The 15,067-nt window shown below is 41.5% G+C and overlaps 1 protein-coding gene across 4 annotated transcripts in view; it reads left to right on the top strand.

Annotated features, from left to right (window-relative positions):
* The window catches only part of LOC119021857 (protein phosphatase 1 regulatory subunit 1A-like), a 36,614-nt gene extending 22,522 nt beyond the window's left edge, over nt 1-14,092 (top strand). For all 4 annotated transcript variants that reach the window (XM_037102395.1, XM_037102397.1, XM_037102398.1 and 1 more), the window contains 5 exons: nt 4,103-4,140; nt 4,288-4,351; nt 7,470-7,652; nt 10,759-10,890; nt 11,546-14,092. In XM_037102395.1, coding sequence (XP_036958290.1) covers nt 4,103-4,140; nt 4,288-4,351; nt 7,470-7,652; nt 10,759-10,890; nt 11,546-11,625 — 497 coding nt within the window. In that variant the 3' untranslated portion in view covers nt 11,626-14,092. The remainder of the gene's footprint in view (nt 1-4,102; nt 4,141-4,287; nt 4,352-7,469; nt 7,653-10,758; nt 10,891-11,545) is intronic.
* Nucleotides 14,093-15,067: the final 975 nt, after the last annotated feature.

Genomic DNA, 15,067 nt, shown 5'->3' with positions numbered 1-15,067 from the left:
ATTCGCTCGTTTTTCTTCACCGCGTGCAGCACAGAAACTATAAATCGACGTGAAGTTACAGTAGGCAGCTAAATGAGAGCGGCTGGGCTGATAAGGCGGAGTCAGAAGAGTCTTCTCTTTTTCTCATCTGGCTTCGTGTCAGACAGAGTCAGCAGGGAGTTGTGGTGATAGACTCATCACTGATGGAACGGCTTGTTCTCTTTTTCATTGCCCCTTTAGCTCATTCGGCGGCACAGATGGATTCAATGCACTGAGAAAACAATCTGAATATCAGCTAGGTGAAATCCATATTTATTTATTTTTTCTTAACAGGTTGATATTAAACCATGACGACTACTACTACTACTACTACTACTATTTTTACCATCACAACTTCTCACAATATAAAACCTTCTGTTCTGTGCAACATAAAATGAAATTACGGCTCCAATTTAATCCTATCTGTGCCGAATATATGTGTCTAATTATCATCTTGTTGTTACAGCCACTCTAAAACCACCTACATCTTCTGTAATTGCAGTGCCTTCTGATGTCACTGCAGGTGTTAAACTGTTTGCCATGTTTTATGTGGATGTCCAATCAGTGTCAAGGATAAAAGAAGTCAGCCGAAGCAAAAAAAGAAAAGAAATCCTCAGTATTTTCTATACAGACTGACAAAGCTGAGTTCTCTAGCTGCAAAATCTCAATCATCTTCTTCCAACACCAGTGGTGTAATTGTTTTTGCATGCAGTGCATTATGGTACTTGTCGGCTCTGCCAGCGTGGCTCCAGCAGCATAAGAAGTCAGCTTTCACAGTCGATATAGCACACACTGAGGAACTGCTGCTACAGTTGTCATTTACAATCATTCCTGATTGGACTCCCATGTAAAACACATGGGCAAATTATCAGTTTAAGAAGTATTAGTAATTCTGTAATTCTGCAGTTAAAACTACCAGTTATCATACATGTTTTAACTTCTACCTTAAATAGTTCTTTATCTTTCTTTCTGTCTTTAAAGCGGCAAGAGACGACTTTGTTCCCCTCACGTTTCCAAGTGGTGGTATTGTTGTTGAGAACTGAATAGCTCAGAGTCACAAATAACATCACAGGACAAAACGTGAGTTTGTTCGATTGCTCTTTAAAATATTCATGAAGAAAAGAAATTCCACTAAAATCCAATAAAACAAGTGTGTCTCATCCAACCAGTATAGGAAGTCATTTCTGCATTGATTTTGAGTCAATGGGTCAAATGTTCTGGAGGCTATTGAAAAACAAATGTGATAAATTCTTGAAAACTGATGATTTTTCTTTGAAGTAGGCATGAAATATCAAATATAAAGAGGTGAGTGTGATTCAACCAGAATATTAAGACATGACTGCATTGAATATATTAAATATAGGGAAGCAACTGAAACACTGATGGCTTGTTCAGTCAACTTTTAATTCATACTTTCATTCATTTGAGTAAAAAAAAAATATGTATAAACAAAATCAAATCTACAGTTTCACAGTCAATTTTCTGAAAATATCCCAGACATTAAAAAGAAAACAAACAACAGGTGAAGGGCAGTATTTTTCTCAGTGTGCTCCCTCCCTCCTTCTGTGATGCTAAGCAAAATCATATCATCTTTAGTGATCCTTATCAAAGGCAAAATGTAGAAAGACAGCGATAGTAGTGCTGCTGCAAATCAGCAACGCAGCCATCATGTGCTGCTAAGAGAGGCAATGTGTCTTTAACCTGAGCATTCAGGGTTAACATCTGCCTTCAGGTTCACATACAGATGAGAGAGAAGTAATTTGTTGTGTATATAATGTGACAGGATATCAAGTGAGTGTCTAGGTTCCCCCTTTTGACTGAAATCTATTTATCGTTTTTTATTAAATCCTCGCCCTAAATGTTTTTTGCAGACATGTTGACAACAGTTTTATTGCTGCAGAAATGTTTTTTTTTTTTTTTTTTAATATCAGGCTGATGCAGCTCACTGTCTGTCAGACATCAGTTCGTGAATACTAAGTTTTACCCTGTGACTTGAAGGATGGTACTGGCCCATTTCCTGGGTTTTTGATTTGAAACTAATCCATAATGGTTGTACGAACCATCGGAAATTCCCCGGAGATGCTAAAAATAAGATCAGTTTTCAAGCAGCTCTGTAAATGCGCGCAGCGTAAAGATGAATCCCCCCTGAAATGAAATGTAATGGCTTGTGTGCCAGGTTCTTACACACCTCTGAGTTCCTGTTTGGTGCAGAGAGAACGGGAGAGAGAGAGTGTGATGAATAAAGAAACAAGCACATCACTGGCATTTTGAGCAGCCTACTGCATACTTTTAAGTCGGAATAACATATGCACATGCTCACTGGCACGTGCACACACACACACACACACACGCACACACACACACATGCAGGAACACAAACACACAGTTCCTTCCAAGTGCCTAGGGAAGCTTAGGTTGCCAAGCAACAAGGTGGTGTCCTAGAAAAACTACGGGTGAATGCGGGAAACGCGGGTTCAACGGCCTCACTATTGATCACAGTTAATGGTTTTACTGTACTCCAGTAAACTGATTGTTTCTTTTCTATTTAATTCCTCTTGTGTAGTGACCGCAGAGTCCTGTTTCACTTATTGACAACTAATGATTAAGCTTTTTTTATCCAGCGGGAGTCACATGAGCTTCACGTGAGTGTAGTATCATGTTGGAATTTCCTTGTTCTCCTAAGTACACATACATTGTAGCTGCTTTTACTGTATACACTCATACATTCTTCCTTACAGCTGAACCCATTTGCCTGATTAAATGTTCGCACTGTATGTTTTGGCAAACTTTACGTTGCCTTTATGTTATCACTCTATATTGCTTTCGGTTAAAATCTTCAGTTTCATGTGGTGACCATCCTGTGCTTACTTTCTGGTTAGGTGAAAGCACAAAAAACACTTGGTTTCATGATCATGTCAAGATATACAATAGTACACAGAGTTGTGTTTTTTTTTCTTCCAAATATTAATACTCATTGAAAACTATTTCACAATGAGGCCAAGTGTTTTGAGATCATTGCCTTGAGTTATCCTAATAAATGGGTAAATGTCAGAATGTTTTGTGGATAATTCTATATGTTTGGTGCACAAAACCTAAAAGCAGATTCTCCATGTTCAGAACAGACCCACAGGGCTTGAAGCATAAGACAGCAGTTTCAAGCTAACAATAACTCATTCTCGTACTACGATCGCCTGCTCGGCAGCCTTTTGGCTTAAATTCAACATCGTCCACTCCAATTCCTGATATAGAACTCGGGGCATGTGATCTGAACGTGACATGGCATCCATCCATCCATCCATTATCCGTAGCCACTTACCCTTTACAGGGTCACTGGTGGCTGGAGCCGATGCCAGCTGACATTGGGTCGAGTGTACTGGAGATTTGTATGAGTATACGGGACACAGGGCTGATTCAAAGAGTCAAAGAACACACTCATTTTCACTCCTACCGGCAATTTAAAATTGACACATTACAGTGTTTTGCAGAAATTCCAACAATTTATTGTGGCGACTGGGCTCTTTAAACATAAACCACATTAGAACCTTTGTGCAGGGAGGATTTATTGCAGAGTTGTTGTATTAGATTACACCGTTTCAGCAAGGTGTACAACATTACAACTGTAAATTAACCCAGCTCCAGGCTACACCTCATTATTCTGCACCTTAGATCCCCCCCCAAGGGTTTTGGATAAACAGCGTTTTAATGTTAAATCTATCATCAGCGGTTGGCTGTGAATGCAGGGGTCTATTAGGAGGAGGAATGGATTACCATCACCTCTGTGGGCCGAAAATTCCTCCAGAGTCTGGTTTGAGAGTAACAACTAAAATAAATCCACCCACAATGCTTGATAGAAACACTTCATGCGTCGGCTTGTGATGTGTCAGATAACCATCTGGCTGGAGGTCACCTTCTATCCACTCCGCTCTGCTCTGTGGAAAACACAGCAGCGCTCCAGCTACAGTGCGCTGACTAACTGAACACGTCGGCTGTGCTGTTGTGAACAGAATCAGAGCTGCACAGTGTGGCGTATGTGTTTTATCTGTCATATTTAAACTTACGCTTGTTTGTTTTTCTTTGTTCACAGAAATAGATGAAGATCGTCTCCCAAACCAGCTGTACAAGGTAATCTTCTTCAAACAAAGTCAAATGCTACTGGATTAACGTCACAGAAAGGCAATTGTGAGATTTCTGTTTTTAAATGCCTGAAGACGATCTCCTCCATGTCTGTGCTCTCTGCTCCGGCTCACATGCCATGTTGATGTTTTACAGGCAGCCTTGTTGAACTCCCCTCGACAACGGCGAAAAGGGCAGAAAGGAACACCTACAATGAAAGGTAGCGCCGGAAATCTCTTCTTGTCATCAGCCGCTGTGTGATGTTGGCATTTTATGTGTCGGAGCCCACACGGCGGTCACTATGACAACAGTAAAAGTCATCAACGCCATTCTTTGCAAGTTTTTCTGCTTTCTGCAGTTTCTGTATGTACAATACGTGGTCATCACCGCCTACATATCCAATTTGCTCGCCTATTTAACTGATGTGTGGTTATCCATCATGATAAATTGACATAGACACAAACTCAGTCACACACATATTTCATATAGAGAGCTTCTGTCAGCACAACTACACATTTACAGTATCTTCTCATACAAGAACCCTCTTACAAGCCTAAATTGAGTCTCTTATGCCTCACCAGGGGCGGTTCTAGGGGGGGGCCTAACAGGGGCTAGTGCCCCTTTAACTCTGAGTCTGGACCCCCCTGTGGCCCCCCGACAGGGAGTCTGCATCAATAATACAATGACAAATTTCTTGCAATGATTTTGTATTGAAGGAAAAGGTGGAAATAAAATGTCTCAGCAGTTTACTACCCAATCAAAAAATTTTAAATTGTAAACACTCTTTTAAGTCCCATATCCCTTGTCTGAATGAAGGATTTGTCTTTTTTTCCCAGGTTGTGCCTGCCCCCTAACAAAAAAGCCTGTCCCAAACTGGCCCCCCTATTAAAACTGGTCTAGAACCGCCACTGTGCCCCAAAATGTTGTTTTGAGGTGTGAAGAAAGATGAAATATGAAAATTAGTTGGCAAAAGGCGCTGTTGTCATGATTCAGATCAATCAACTTTGAAGGAGCAGTGGGGCACCAGCGCTCATAGCTGGAGGGAGAACAAGGATATTGTGGTTGCAACAATTTGGGAGAAGTTATGGCACCAGTTTTCAGCCCAGGGAAGCTTTTTCCAACAATCCAACAAAAGCTCCAAAACAACATTGCTGCAGGAAAAAAAAAAAAAAAGGAAACCTGGCAGAGGCATTTCCAAAAATCCTGTGCGGCTCAAGACAGCAGATTTGAAAAAGGCACTTTCTAGGAATAAACAGAAAATTGCAGGCTTAATCCAAAACGATGTGATTTATCAAAAGTCAAATAACAATATATCAGACAAAATTAAAGTTTAGATTTATTACAGAACCTTGTGTCATGGTTTGGGTTGTTGGTTAGTTGTTCCCTGATTTTATTTTGCACATAACATCCTTGTGTGTCATGTTTTACTTTCCACATCATGTCTGTCTGTTTCCCCGGTCCCTTCTCTGTGCACACCTGTGTTCCGTTAGTTATTCCTGCGTATTTGAGCCGTCGTGTTCTCCCCTCACTGTTTGGTGGTGAATCTGTGTCCTCTGTGCTCATGCTTTTTTTTCTCTGATGTTTCTGGTTTGTCTGTTTTTTTTTTTTTGGTTTTTTTTTTATTTCTCTTGAGTTTTTTTCATTTTGTCGCTTGCTTTTTGTTCTCTTACCTTTCCGTACCTCTTTGTATCTTGCGTTTGCATCTCTCTTTGATAAACTCTGAATAACCTTTGCTTCAGCAGGTTCTAAGAATCCCATTTGTAACTCAGGCACCTTTTTTTAATCTCTCAATCTCAAATCAAATCTAATTGATGGCACCTGTCATGTGGTTTCTCCTTTGAATAATGCAGCACAAATGAGGGTTTAGTCAGGAATAGTCATGGACCAGAAGGGAAAAATCGAACTTTTTGGAAGCAGAGGTCAGAGTGACGGTAGAGGAAGATGAAACCAGGTAAAAACGTACAATTTTATTAACCAAATAGTGGGTCGACAACATTTTTTGACGCTCATACAAAGTTCCCCACAGGTTTGGATGCATTGGATGTGTCACCATCTGCAGCTCCCCTACATAACAAGCAGGAATGTCACTTACATCAAGTCTCAGCTTTGATTGGAGAGAAGATCATTTTCACATCAAAGTGAGGTTTCGTATAACTCTATCTTTGGAAAATACCCACTTGATTTGGCCGACTCAGACTGCTGACTATAAATATTAACTTCAGCTCTACTTGCATATTTGGATGCATCTTGTTCTGTCACTTCTGTCTCGTGTCTGAGGCTGTTTCAGTGTGCACAGGAGCATATGCTGTACAGTAAGGATAGTTTTCAGGGGGCAAAGTTAGGAGTGTTTTCAATATAGTCGAGGGTACTGACAGAAGTTTGTCCCGTCTTGAGTGTTGTTTTTCAACCTCGGAGCTAATCAGTCTGCACTTGCCTCGGAAAGGACTCATTATCCTCTGTATTCAGACCAGAATTTCCCCTGATTTCCATTTTTTTGTGCTGGAAAAAAGTGGGGCTATGTGAGATCAGGGCTCGCAGGTGGGATCCTGAGCCACTTAAAGAAAGAAAAATGCTCATGCAGAGAAGCCTTCCAGCACCTGGTGTTTGTGCAGGCTGTGTTTGTCTCTGCAATGCGACGCAAATCTTTTTCTAACTGTTGGGATTCGATTAAAGGCGAACACAGAATGTAAATGCTTTTTTATGCAGAGAAAACAGAGAATATGTTCCAATAAAGAAACCGGAGCGAGGGAACAAAAGCGGTAAGATAAATGAAACTGCTCCGGGATGTTTTCTCTTCATTTAGTTTCGCGGCTGAGCAGCTCTGAGTGTGATGAGTCACTTCTTAGAAGAAGCCCTGGTGATAATCAGTGTGCTGTAGTTTCCCTCTACAAGGAGATTAAGAGTAATAAAACCAGGGATGAAGGAGGTTGATGAAGGCGATTAACCGCATAATCTCCCAACAGTGATGTCCCTGTACCTGTCTCCCTCACACCACACACAGCTGAGTGTTAATTAAATCATCCTAGTTTATTAAAAATGCATAACCCACACATTTGCTTTTGAAGTGCCGGGTTTCTTGTTGTATCTCCACCTTCGCTGACTCTCTTTCCTGTGTACCTTTCTTCCCATTGGTTCCCTTCATCTCACACCACTCTCCTCTCCTGCTTGGCCTCCTTCTCCCAACATTTCCCCGGTGACTCTCGGCTTTTTACTTTTCAAAATTTGTTCCGATCCACTCGTTTTCCCTCTCATCTCCCCTCTCCTTCCTCTTAACCAACATTTCCTCTAACCCCTTCCTTTTCATCTTCTCTCTCCCCTGCTTCTCGTTCACCTCCCAGAGCTGCAGTTCCTGGTAGAGCACCACCTGTACAGGCAGCAGCAGGGAGGTGGGGACGAGTGCTCCTCGGAGAGCTGCCTGTCGGACCGCCCCAGCCCCGACTCTGTTCCCACCGGGGAGGAGCTCCCACACGATGATGAGGCCACTGCGGAGGCCTTTGAGAAACTGCGCTGCCAAATGGAGGGTATGTCTGAAGACTGTTGAAAGGAGGATTTTTACTGAGATGCTTGCAGCATTGCAGCTGCCTGTTCAGCAGCAAAAACCTGGATATTAATTTTTAGGATGCTGCGTGTGGTTAGAGCTTTGCGGGCCAATGAACTGTTGTTACAAGAGAAGGGGAGAACACAATGAAAAGGGAATTCTGCTGAGGTCAATAAAGCCCCCCACAAGAGTGTGCGACAAACGGTTAATGAGTCATGAAAAGGGACGTGGCAAAAGGCTGCGTGTGTATGTGTGTTTCTAGGTTAGGAAATCACACCAGTCCAGTCTCCCGCCAAAGCATGTAATAGACCTGCCGATCCACTTGAAGATAGCGTGTGCTTAGCTGTGAAATGACACGTTTGTATGATGGTGCAGTACCAGCAGGGGGCGAAAATGATGGAACCGACGACTGAACACAATTCAAAGAGCTTGAGAGTCCCCACTGGGAGGAGGCTGATTATGGATGAGTGGATTATTTATAGGACAGTGAGGTTTGAGTTTCCTGTGTGAGGCCAGTGGCGACTGTTAGGAAGTATTTATTGTAAACAAAACTATGATCTTTTCCTAAACCTAACCAAGTAATCTTGGTGCTTTTATTTTGAGAATGTCGTAGCATGTTTGTTATTGCTAACTTAAACCACAGAAGAGACTGTATTGTTTTCACAGAAAGACAAGGCCACACAGGACACTGACACATTGGCCGGTCAATTCAGTGATTTGTGTGACAGACACGCAAACTCAATGCCAGATTTCAGCCTTTCGAGGCAAACTGTGAGGCCACCAAATGGTGCGGAAGTTTTCATAGACCAACCAACCGATAGTGACCTATAGAGCTGATGGTCGCACCTTATAAAAGTACGCTCAAATTGTCAACAAAATGCACATACAAGTTACGAAAGTTAACGCTCAGCGTTCCAAACCTAGAGTTCAGGTCCCTCTGACCACCCACTCAGTTGTGAGCAATGCATTTCATTTCATTAGGATGTCAAATGCTTTTTTTTAATTTTTTTTTTGCCCTAATCTGAAAAGCACTATAGCTGTAAAATAAGTAAAAGTAAGAAGTACAACATGTCCGTTTGAAACATAGTGTAGCTGGACTATCAATGTAAAATACTATGAAGTACGAGCGCCTCAAAATTTGACCATGATATGCACTAATTTCTGCATTTCCATCAGCGTAAGCTAATAATAGTCATAAGGAACGTGAATGAGTGTATGAAAGAGACCAAAACATGTCAAAAAAAGGTGTTAAGAATAATAAAGTGATGAACATGAGGGGGTGTGAAGATGTCAGAGTTGAAGGAAGGACATGTGACAGATAAGGTCACTGCTGTGAGCAATAATTGTTGTGGTACCACTGAGAGAGGGAGAGTGTGGAATGAAGCTGGGATGAAGCTAAACACAGCCTAAAAACATGAGGGAAGCATGTGCAGAGGAAAGAGGGAAAGGGAGAAAAGCTAAGCACAGGATGAGGTGGGAAGCATAGAAAATGGCTGGAAGGGGTGTATGCAAATGCAAGATGGGGTTATGAAGACTGAGAAGAATTAAAAGAAGTGAAACAAAGGGACGGGGGGGCGAAGGGGGAAATGAAGAGGAAGACTTCAAGGAATAGATTTACATTTTGAGAATACTCACATTTGCTTTCATGCCAAGGATAGATGGGAAAGATGAGATACAAGCTCGTGTGTGTGTGTGTGTGTGTGTGTGTGTGTGTGTGTGCTCTGACAAATACTGAATATATTTTAGCGCGAAGACTAGAAATCCACCTGCCAGCCCCTGAAAAGCTCTCGATTAACTCAAGGCCCTCATTTGCTTGAACCCTAGTGACACCTCTTTCTACTAAGCCAAGCTAAGCTAACCGGCTGCTGCGCTGTAGCTTCACAGAGGTAATGGTAGAATCGACCTTCTTATTTCACTCTCGGAAAGACGGTGAACAATTCCTGTAATGAAAACGCTCACATGGCCCAAAGCGCCACCTCGGCAGAAACCGTGTCCCTCCTGTGCCAAACACTTCACATCTGATTACAGAAAACAGAGGTCAGCTTTTCAGCTCAGGCCAGATAATTCACTGTAATGGCAGGTGAGTAGATGCTCGGGCACAGCACATACCGCACACACATTCAGTAATGGCCGAGCGCTAATGCATCGTGTGTGGACAGAGCGGCTTGCTGTGATCTACTAAAACATATTTTATAATCCAGTGGGACTCGTGTTGTTTGTGGTATAAAAGCTTGAAAAACATACTTGGACGAGCAGGGTTTTTTTTCATGGATCGCACACATGTTGTGGAGGAGCCGTGAATTGAGTCCTCTGTCCAGATGAAAGAGGGAAAGAGGAAGCAAATCTATACAAATCAATGCTCATTAACGCCAGTCATCAAGCTTGTGGCTTCACTGCCATTTGAACTCTCTCAGCAGGGCTAAATAACATGCAACAGCAAACTTCAGTGGACAGTGACCGATGAGACGAGGTGGTCGAGTTCTGTACTCACTATGAATTTAGTACCACGACATTTTGCACACTGCTGAAGGATGGAAAAAAATGTCATTCTCTGTCCGTCAGTGCTGGGATTTAACTCAGTACATTTAATCAAGTGACAACAGACAGACCTTTCCCTCTGTAGCATTGCCAGTTCATTTACGTTCCTCTCAAAGTCGCAAATGACAACAACACAGGATAAAAACATAAATCATTTAGTCCGTGATACACATGGATCACCAGTTAACCTTCCTTTTCCCAAGTGACCGTGTGTCCAGTGGCGGACAAAACTGAATAGTGATAGCGAGGCTTTCAGGGTACCAAGGTAAACATTGGTGGTTTCGTTGTTCTATATCCATTACATTGCACAGTCAGCACTGACTTCATAATGAGAAGGTGAAGCTGAAAACTTCTCTATTGCCAGTTCAAGTCCAAATTTGGGGTACTTGTACTTTACTTGAGTATTTTCTTCTCATGCCACTTTAGCGCTTTAACTCCAGCAAAGTGCTCACGCTCTCTCCACCACACCTGTCTGGTTCGTTACACATCTCCCTTCACTTCTCTTCTCCACCCTCATGTTGTCCTCTACTCGTCTCTCCGCCCCCCTGCAGAGTTCTCCAGGGAAAGTCTATTAGAAGCTGCCGGTGGACTCGAGTGCCCCCTCTCCAAGGAGAAAGAGGACTGTCCCAGCCTTGCCAACGTAGCAGATCCCGCATCATCGCAACAAAACAGTGCACAAGCAGGTACACGAGAGTCCCAAAGAGAGTCCTAGGTTACGCAGGAGTCATTTCGCCCCCAAGGGGGACCCTTCATCATCCGTTCTCCGGGCCGGGTTTATTTAGTAATGTTAAATAGTTCAATGGGCTTGGCTCTGTAATCATGGCTTGTCAACAAACATCTGTGAACTGGCTTTGATCCACACTTCAGAGAGCAGAGGCACCCTGGGAGGCAGCGACATATGACGGGGAAAATGTGTTTGGACGGCCGATGGGGTTGAGCGGAGAGTTCCGTCTTAAGATTTTATTTTGTCATTAAAAATTCCCTCATATATTTCCTCCTTTTCTCTCAGCCATCGATCTATATGGATGTATCCATCGAGAAAATGTTATTTTGTGCACCAAATTACTGCTGACGGTTTATTTAAAGCCAGTAAAATTGTGTGTGAAACATAAAACACGGCAAAACTCTGTAAAATGTTATGAATTGGGATCACTTACATCGAAAGAAAACCCTAAATTTAGCAGCATACAAACTTAAAGGGAAGACCATACGCATGTTTCAGTGTGATCTCTGAGAAATGTTAGTGAACGTTTATTCATTGTTTAGCTGCAAGAGTCCATTAAAATCCCAGGAGTCAGCATCCCCTCAGTCTTTTATGTCTCTGTCTATATTTTGCAGACACAAAAGCATCAGCATCCAGCGTGAGTCAGCCCGCGGAGGAGAAGACAAAGAAAAGCAGCCTGGAGAAAGAGAAGTAGATCGGTCGCCTGTGCAACGCAACGCTGCTCGGCCTGCTCAGCCGGCCCAACACAATGACAGAAGATTGTGTCTGCAGATTTTTAGATACATCAGGGCATCGATGTTCGTCGACAGTCAGGCCTTAGTTACCAACACAAGAGCAAGAGCAAAAGATTTCTATAAGGAAAAAAATCCTCTGTAAAGGGACAATTATTTAATTATAATATATTTGTTTTCTATAGCTTTCCCCCTACATTAAACTAAAACTAGCTGTATGTATGTATGTATGAACCAGACCGGGACTTAGTGAATATGAAAGAGAGAGTCCTCTCCAGTCTCAGTCACATAATCATCGAACCACCATGACTCACATGCATTATATGTTCCCTTCAAATCTTCAAAGGCAACAAATATCATATTTGCAATCGTTTCAGGCAGTTCCGATCTATGTGCCATGATTTCCGCAAATTGTTGTTCCATCTCAAAGCAATAAACATGTATTTGTACCTCACAAGCAACTGGGGCCGAAAACCATCACTTTTAAAATCTGAATGCCGTCGTTTAGTCGCAATGAGTTCAGCGCCGCTACTTAAATCAGTCCACAGCACATCTGGGTCACTTTGAATGAAAAACTAAATGTACGTATGTTTACAGTTGTTTGATTGGACACACTGGCAAATATGTTCAAAGATTTCCAACTGAAATAAAATGGCATGTTTTCCTTTCATCTACGAGGTATAACAGCGTACATACGTGCTGTGTAAATCACTTTAGTGTTCTTGTGCTGTGCTTTGAGAAGAAAAAAAATACAAAAGTGAGAAATTTATGTTAAATATATATTTTGTTTTCATGATGGTGAACCCCTAGTTTTACATAGATGGAAACATTCATTCATTCATTCGTACATTCATTCATTCATTCATTCATACATACATTCATTCATTCATTCAATCCACCAGCTATACAAGAGTCACAGCATTTAAACAGCCCACATTGGCTCTCCTGCTACAGTCTCCTTCTTATCTAACTTACTAACACAAACACACGTCTCGTCCTGAACCTTAGCTTGTTGAACAAGCGACCAAACAAACTGCTGACGTCAGCAGTTGCCTCAGCCGCTCGGCTGCAGCACATTAAACGTCATGTAAACACTCCCAGAGATGCTGCTGTGTTCCTTATTATGTGATACTGCCGACAACACACTGTGTGCCATATGACATACAGGCAGCAAACAGAGGTCAGTCTGCTGGCAGCGGTCAGTCAAACACAGACATGCCTCTAGATGCTGAAATGAAAAGGAGCATTTCTGATTTTTTTTCTCCTCTTTTTTTAGTCATAATCAACAACTAACAATACATTTTAACGAAAGTAAAGTACCAGTGTGAAGTATTTAGTGACATCATGTGGTGAGGTTGTAGTTTGCGACCAACTGAATACACCTCACCTCACAACTAATGATGTAATAATTAACTGGTTAATCACTAATTACATCGTTTTCTTCCAAATCTCATCATTTTAGGCCTCTTGTGATAGTTTAAAGCTGCTGTAAGTTATATATTTCTATTAGAATAAATGTTAAATAGCTCAATCCTCCAACAGTAGTCACTGTTACTGTGTGTTGGGTTCGTAAACCATTTCTCTCCTCCCCCTGCTCATGTAGTAAAAGGAAAAAAGACATATTCTGGTATTCCTGCCCACTTTATCCAATCAGGCAGAGAGACAGCTCCTGGTAACAGATATACAATCAAAAAGGCCAAGCAATGAAAAAGGCTTGAAGCTGTAGAAATGTGGGGATTCAAGAGGAAGGAGGGGAGAGGAAGTTAGCTAAAATAACAGCACCTACAGCAGCTTTAACATTTTCCATCTGGCAATGCTAGTTCTGGGTTACTGTACAAACATGTTGGACTGAACATGGACTGAGGAAGCACTTCTGTAGATAGACAAGGCTCATTCTGAGGTCAAGAAAACAATGATTTTTAGTTTCAGGTGATTACACACCAATGAAAACCTAATTATAAGTATTATATTCCATTTGTGCCAATAGATTCCCCCCAATCTTAGACACTGGGCCTCTAACAACAATGATATTGTGTATTTTTACAGTAATATACGTATAACAAGACTTTCACCAGCTGATTGTGTGGTTGTAAATCTGTAGTTAAGAAGCAGGGTACATGTCTGCAGATGCATTTACATATTTCCATTTAACAAGAGAAGAACCCGTCTCCAATGAGCAAACTTCACCCTCATAGCTGACACTTGAATGCTTTCTTGGGATCTAAACCCTTGTTCATAAAACAACTCCTTGCATGGCACTGAATGTTCAGCGACTTCTTTTCCAAGCCCTGGGTCTTTAATTGCACTTCATGATGTACGGGAACTAATTTAAACCAGACATTAAATACTGGGCACAAATTGTAATCAATGGCATTTCCGTTTTTAGCTCTAGTTTTGTATGAAACAAAGACATAAAAACCATCACTACACTCTTAAATGTTTTGTCATTTCATCCATCATTCATATCACTGAAGTGGCATTATTCTGTAGATTACGTGACAATCCTCCAATTACCTTAAATTTCACATAATACTCACATTAAAAACAGAAAACTAAAGCCGCCCTGTAGTGTCGGCGTCACTTGACCAAATTAATCAGCCACGAAAAAGAGCAGTTTATTTCCCAGCTGCCAACTATGACCACTACGTCCACAATGAACAAGAAAGACGGTAAAACATTCCTGTGCAAGCTTTTGTTTTTTCCTCTGCGATGTATTTATGGACAATGTAATGTTTCTTCTGTTTTTGAATGGTAATAGTGTACTTTTCATGAATTAAACATGGGGATTCTTTTGTTCCAATCTTACTTGAATTGATTGACTGATGATTACATCTGTAATCCAAATTTGTTTGATACAATAAAATGTTTAAATTGGTGATTTTCCTCCCTTTTTTTCTCTCTTTCACCCTCCTCCAGGCACAGTCTATGAATTTTGCACTCGCTCAAGTTAAAAGCATGTTTGACAATCAGAGTCAGCCTGATGTCCGCTCTCAACTATTTTTAGCACGTAAACCAGGATCTGCTTCCCCATTAAAATGTCAGAAAAGAGGCATGTGAGGGTAGCGTCCCAAAAAACTTCATTGCACCACTGGTCATGTGTCTAGTAGATGTTGACTTTGACTACATCCTAAAAATAGGCTCACTGTCTATAAATAATTCAATGTACTCAGAGCAGCGAGCATAAAACACATACATTTTTCATACACAGGACTGGTTCTCACAAATATATTTTGTACCACTGCAGCAGTTTAAGCTACATGTGACATCAATACGGACACTTCCAGTTATCCTTTTTACTGTAAAACAGCCTGTGTGAGGTTGATCTGTAAATTATTAGCATGTTGCAGTGATCACAGGTCAGGAGTCCCTGAGAGTAAAAACCCAAAGGAGCGGTTTTGATTGATC

The sequence above is a fragment of the Acanthopagrus latus genome, chromosome 6 (genome assembly GCF_904848185.1).
Source record: "Acanthopagrus latus isolate v.2019 chromosome 6, fAcaLat1.1, whole genome shotgun sequence".
Classification (NCBI taxonomy): Eukaryota; Metazoa; Chordata; class Actinopteri; order Spariformes; family Sparidae; genus Acanthopagrus; species Acanthopagrus latus.
Note: the sequence above shows the minus strand (reverse complement) of the source record. Positions and strands in the feature narration are given on the sequence as shown.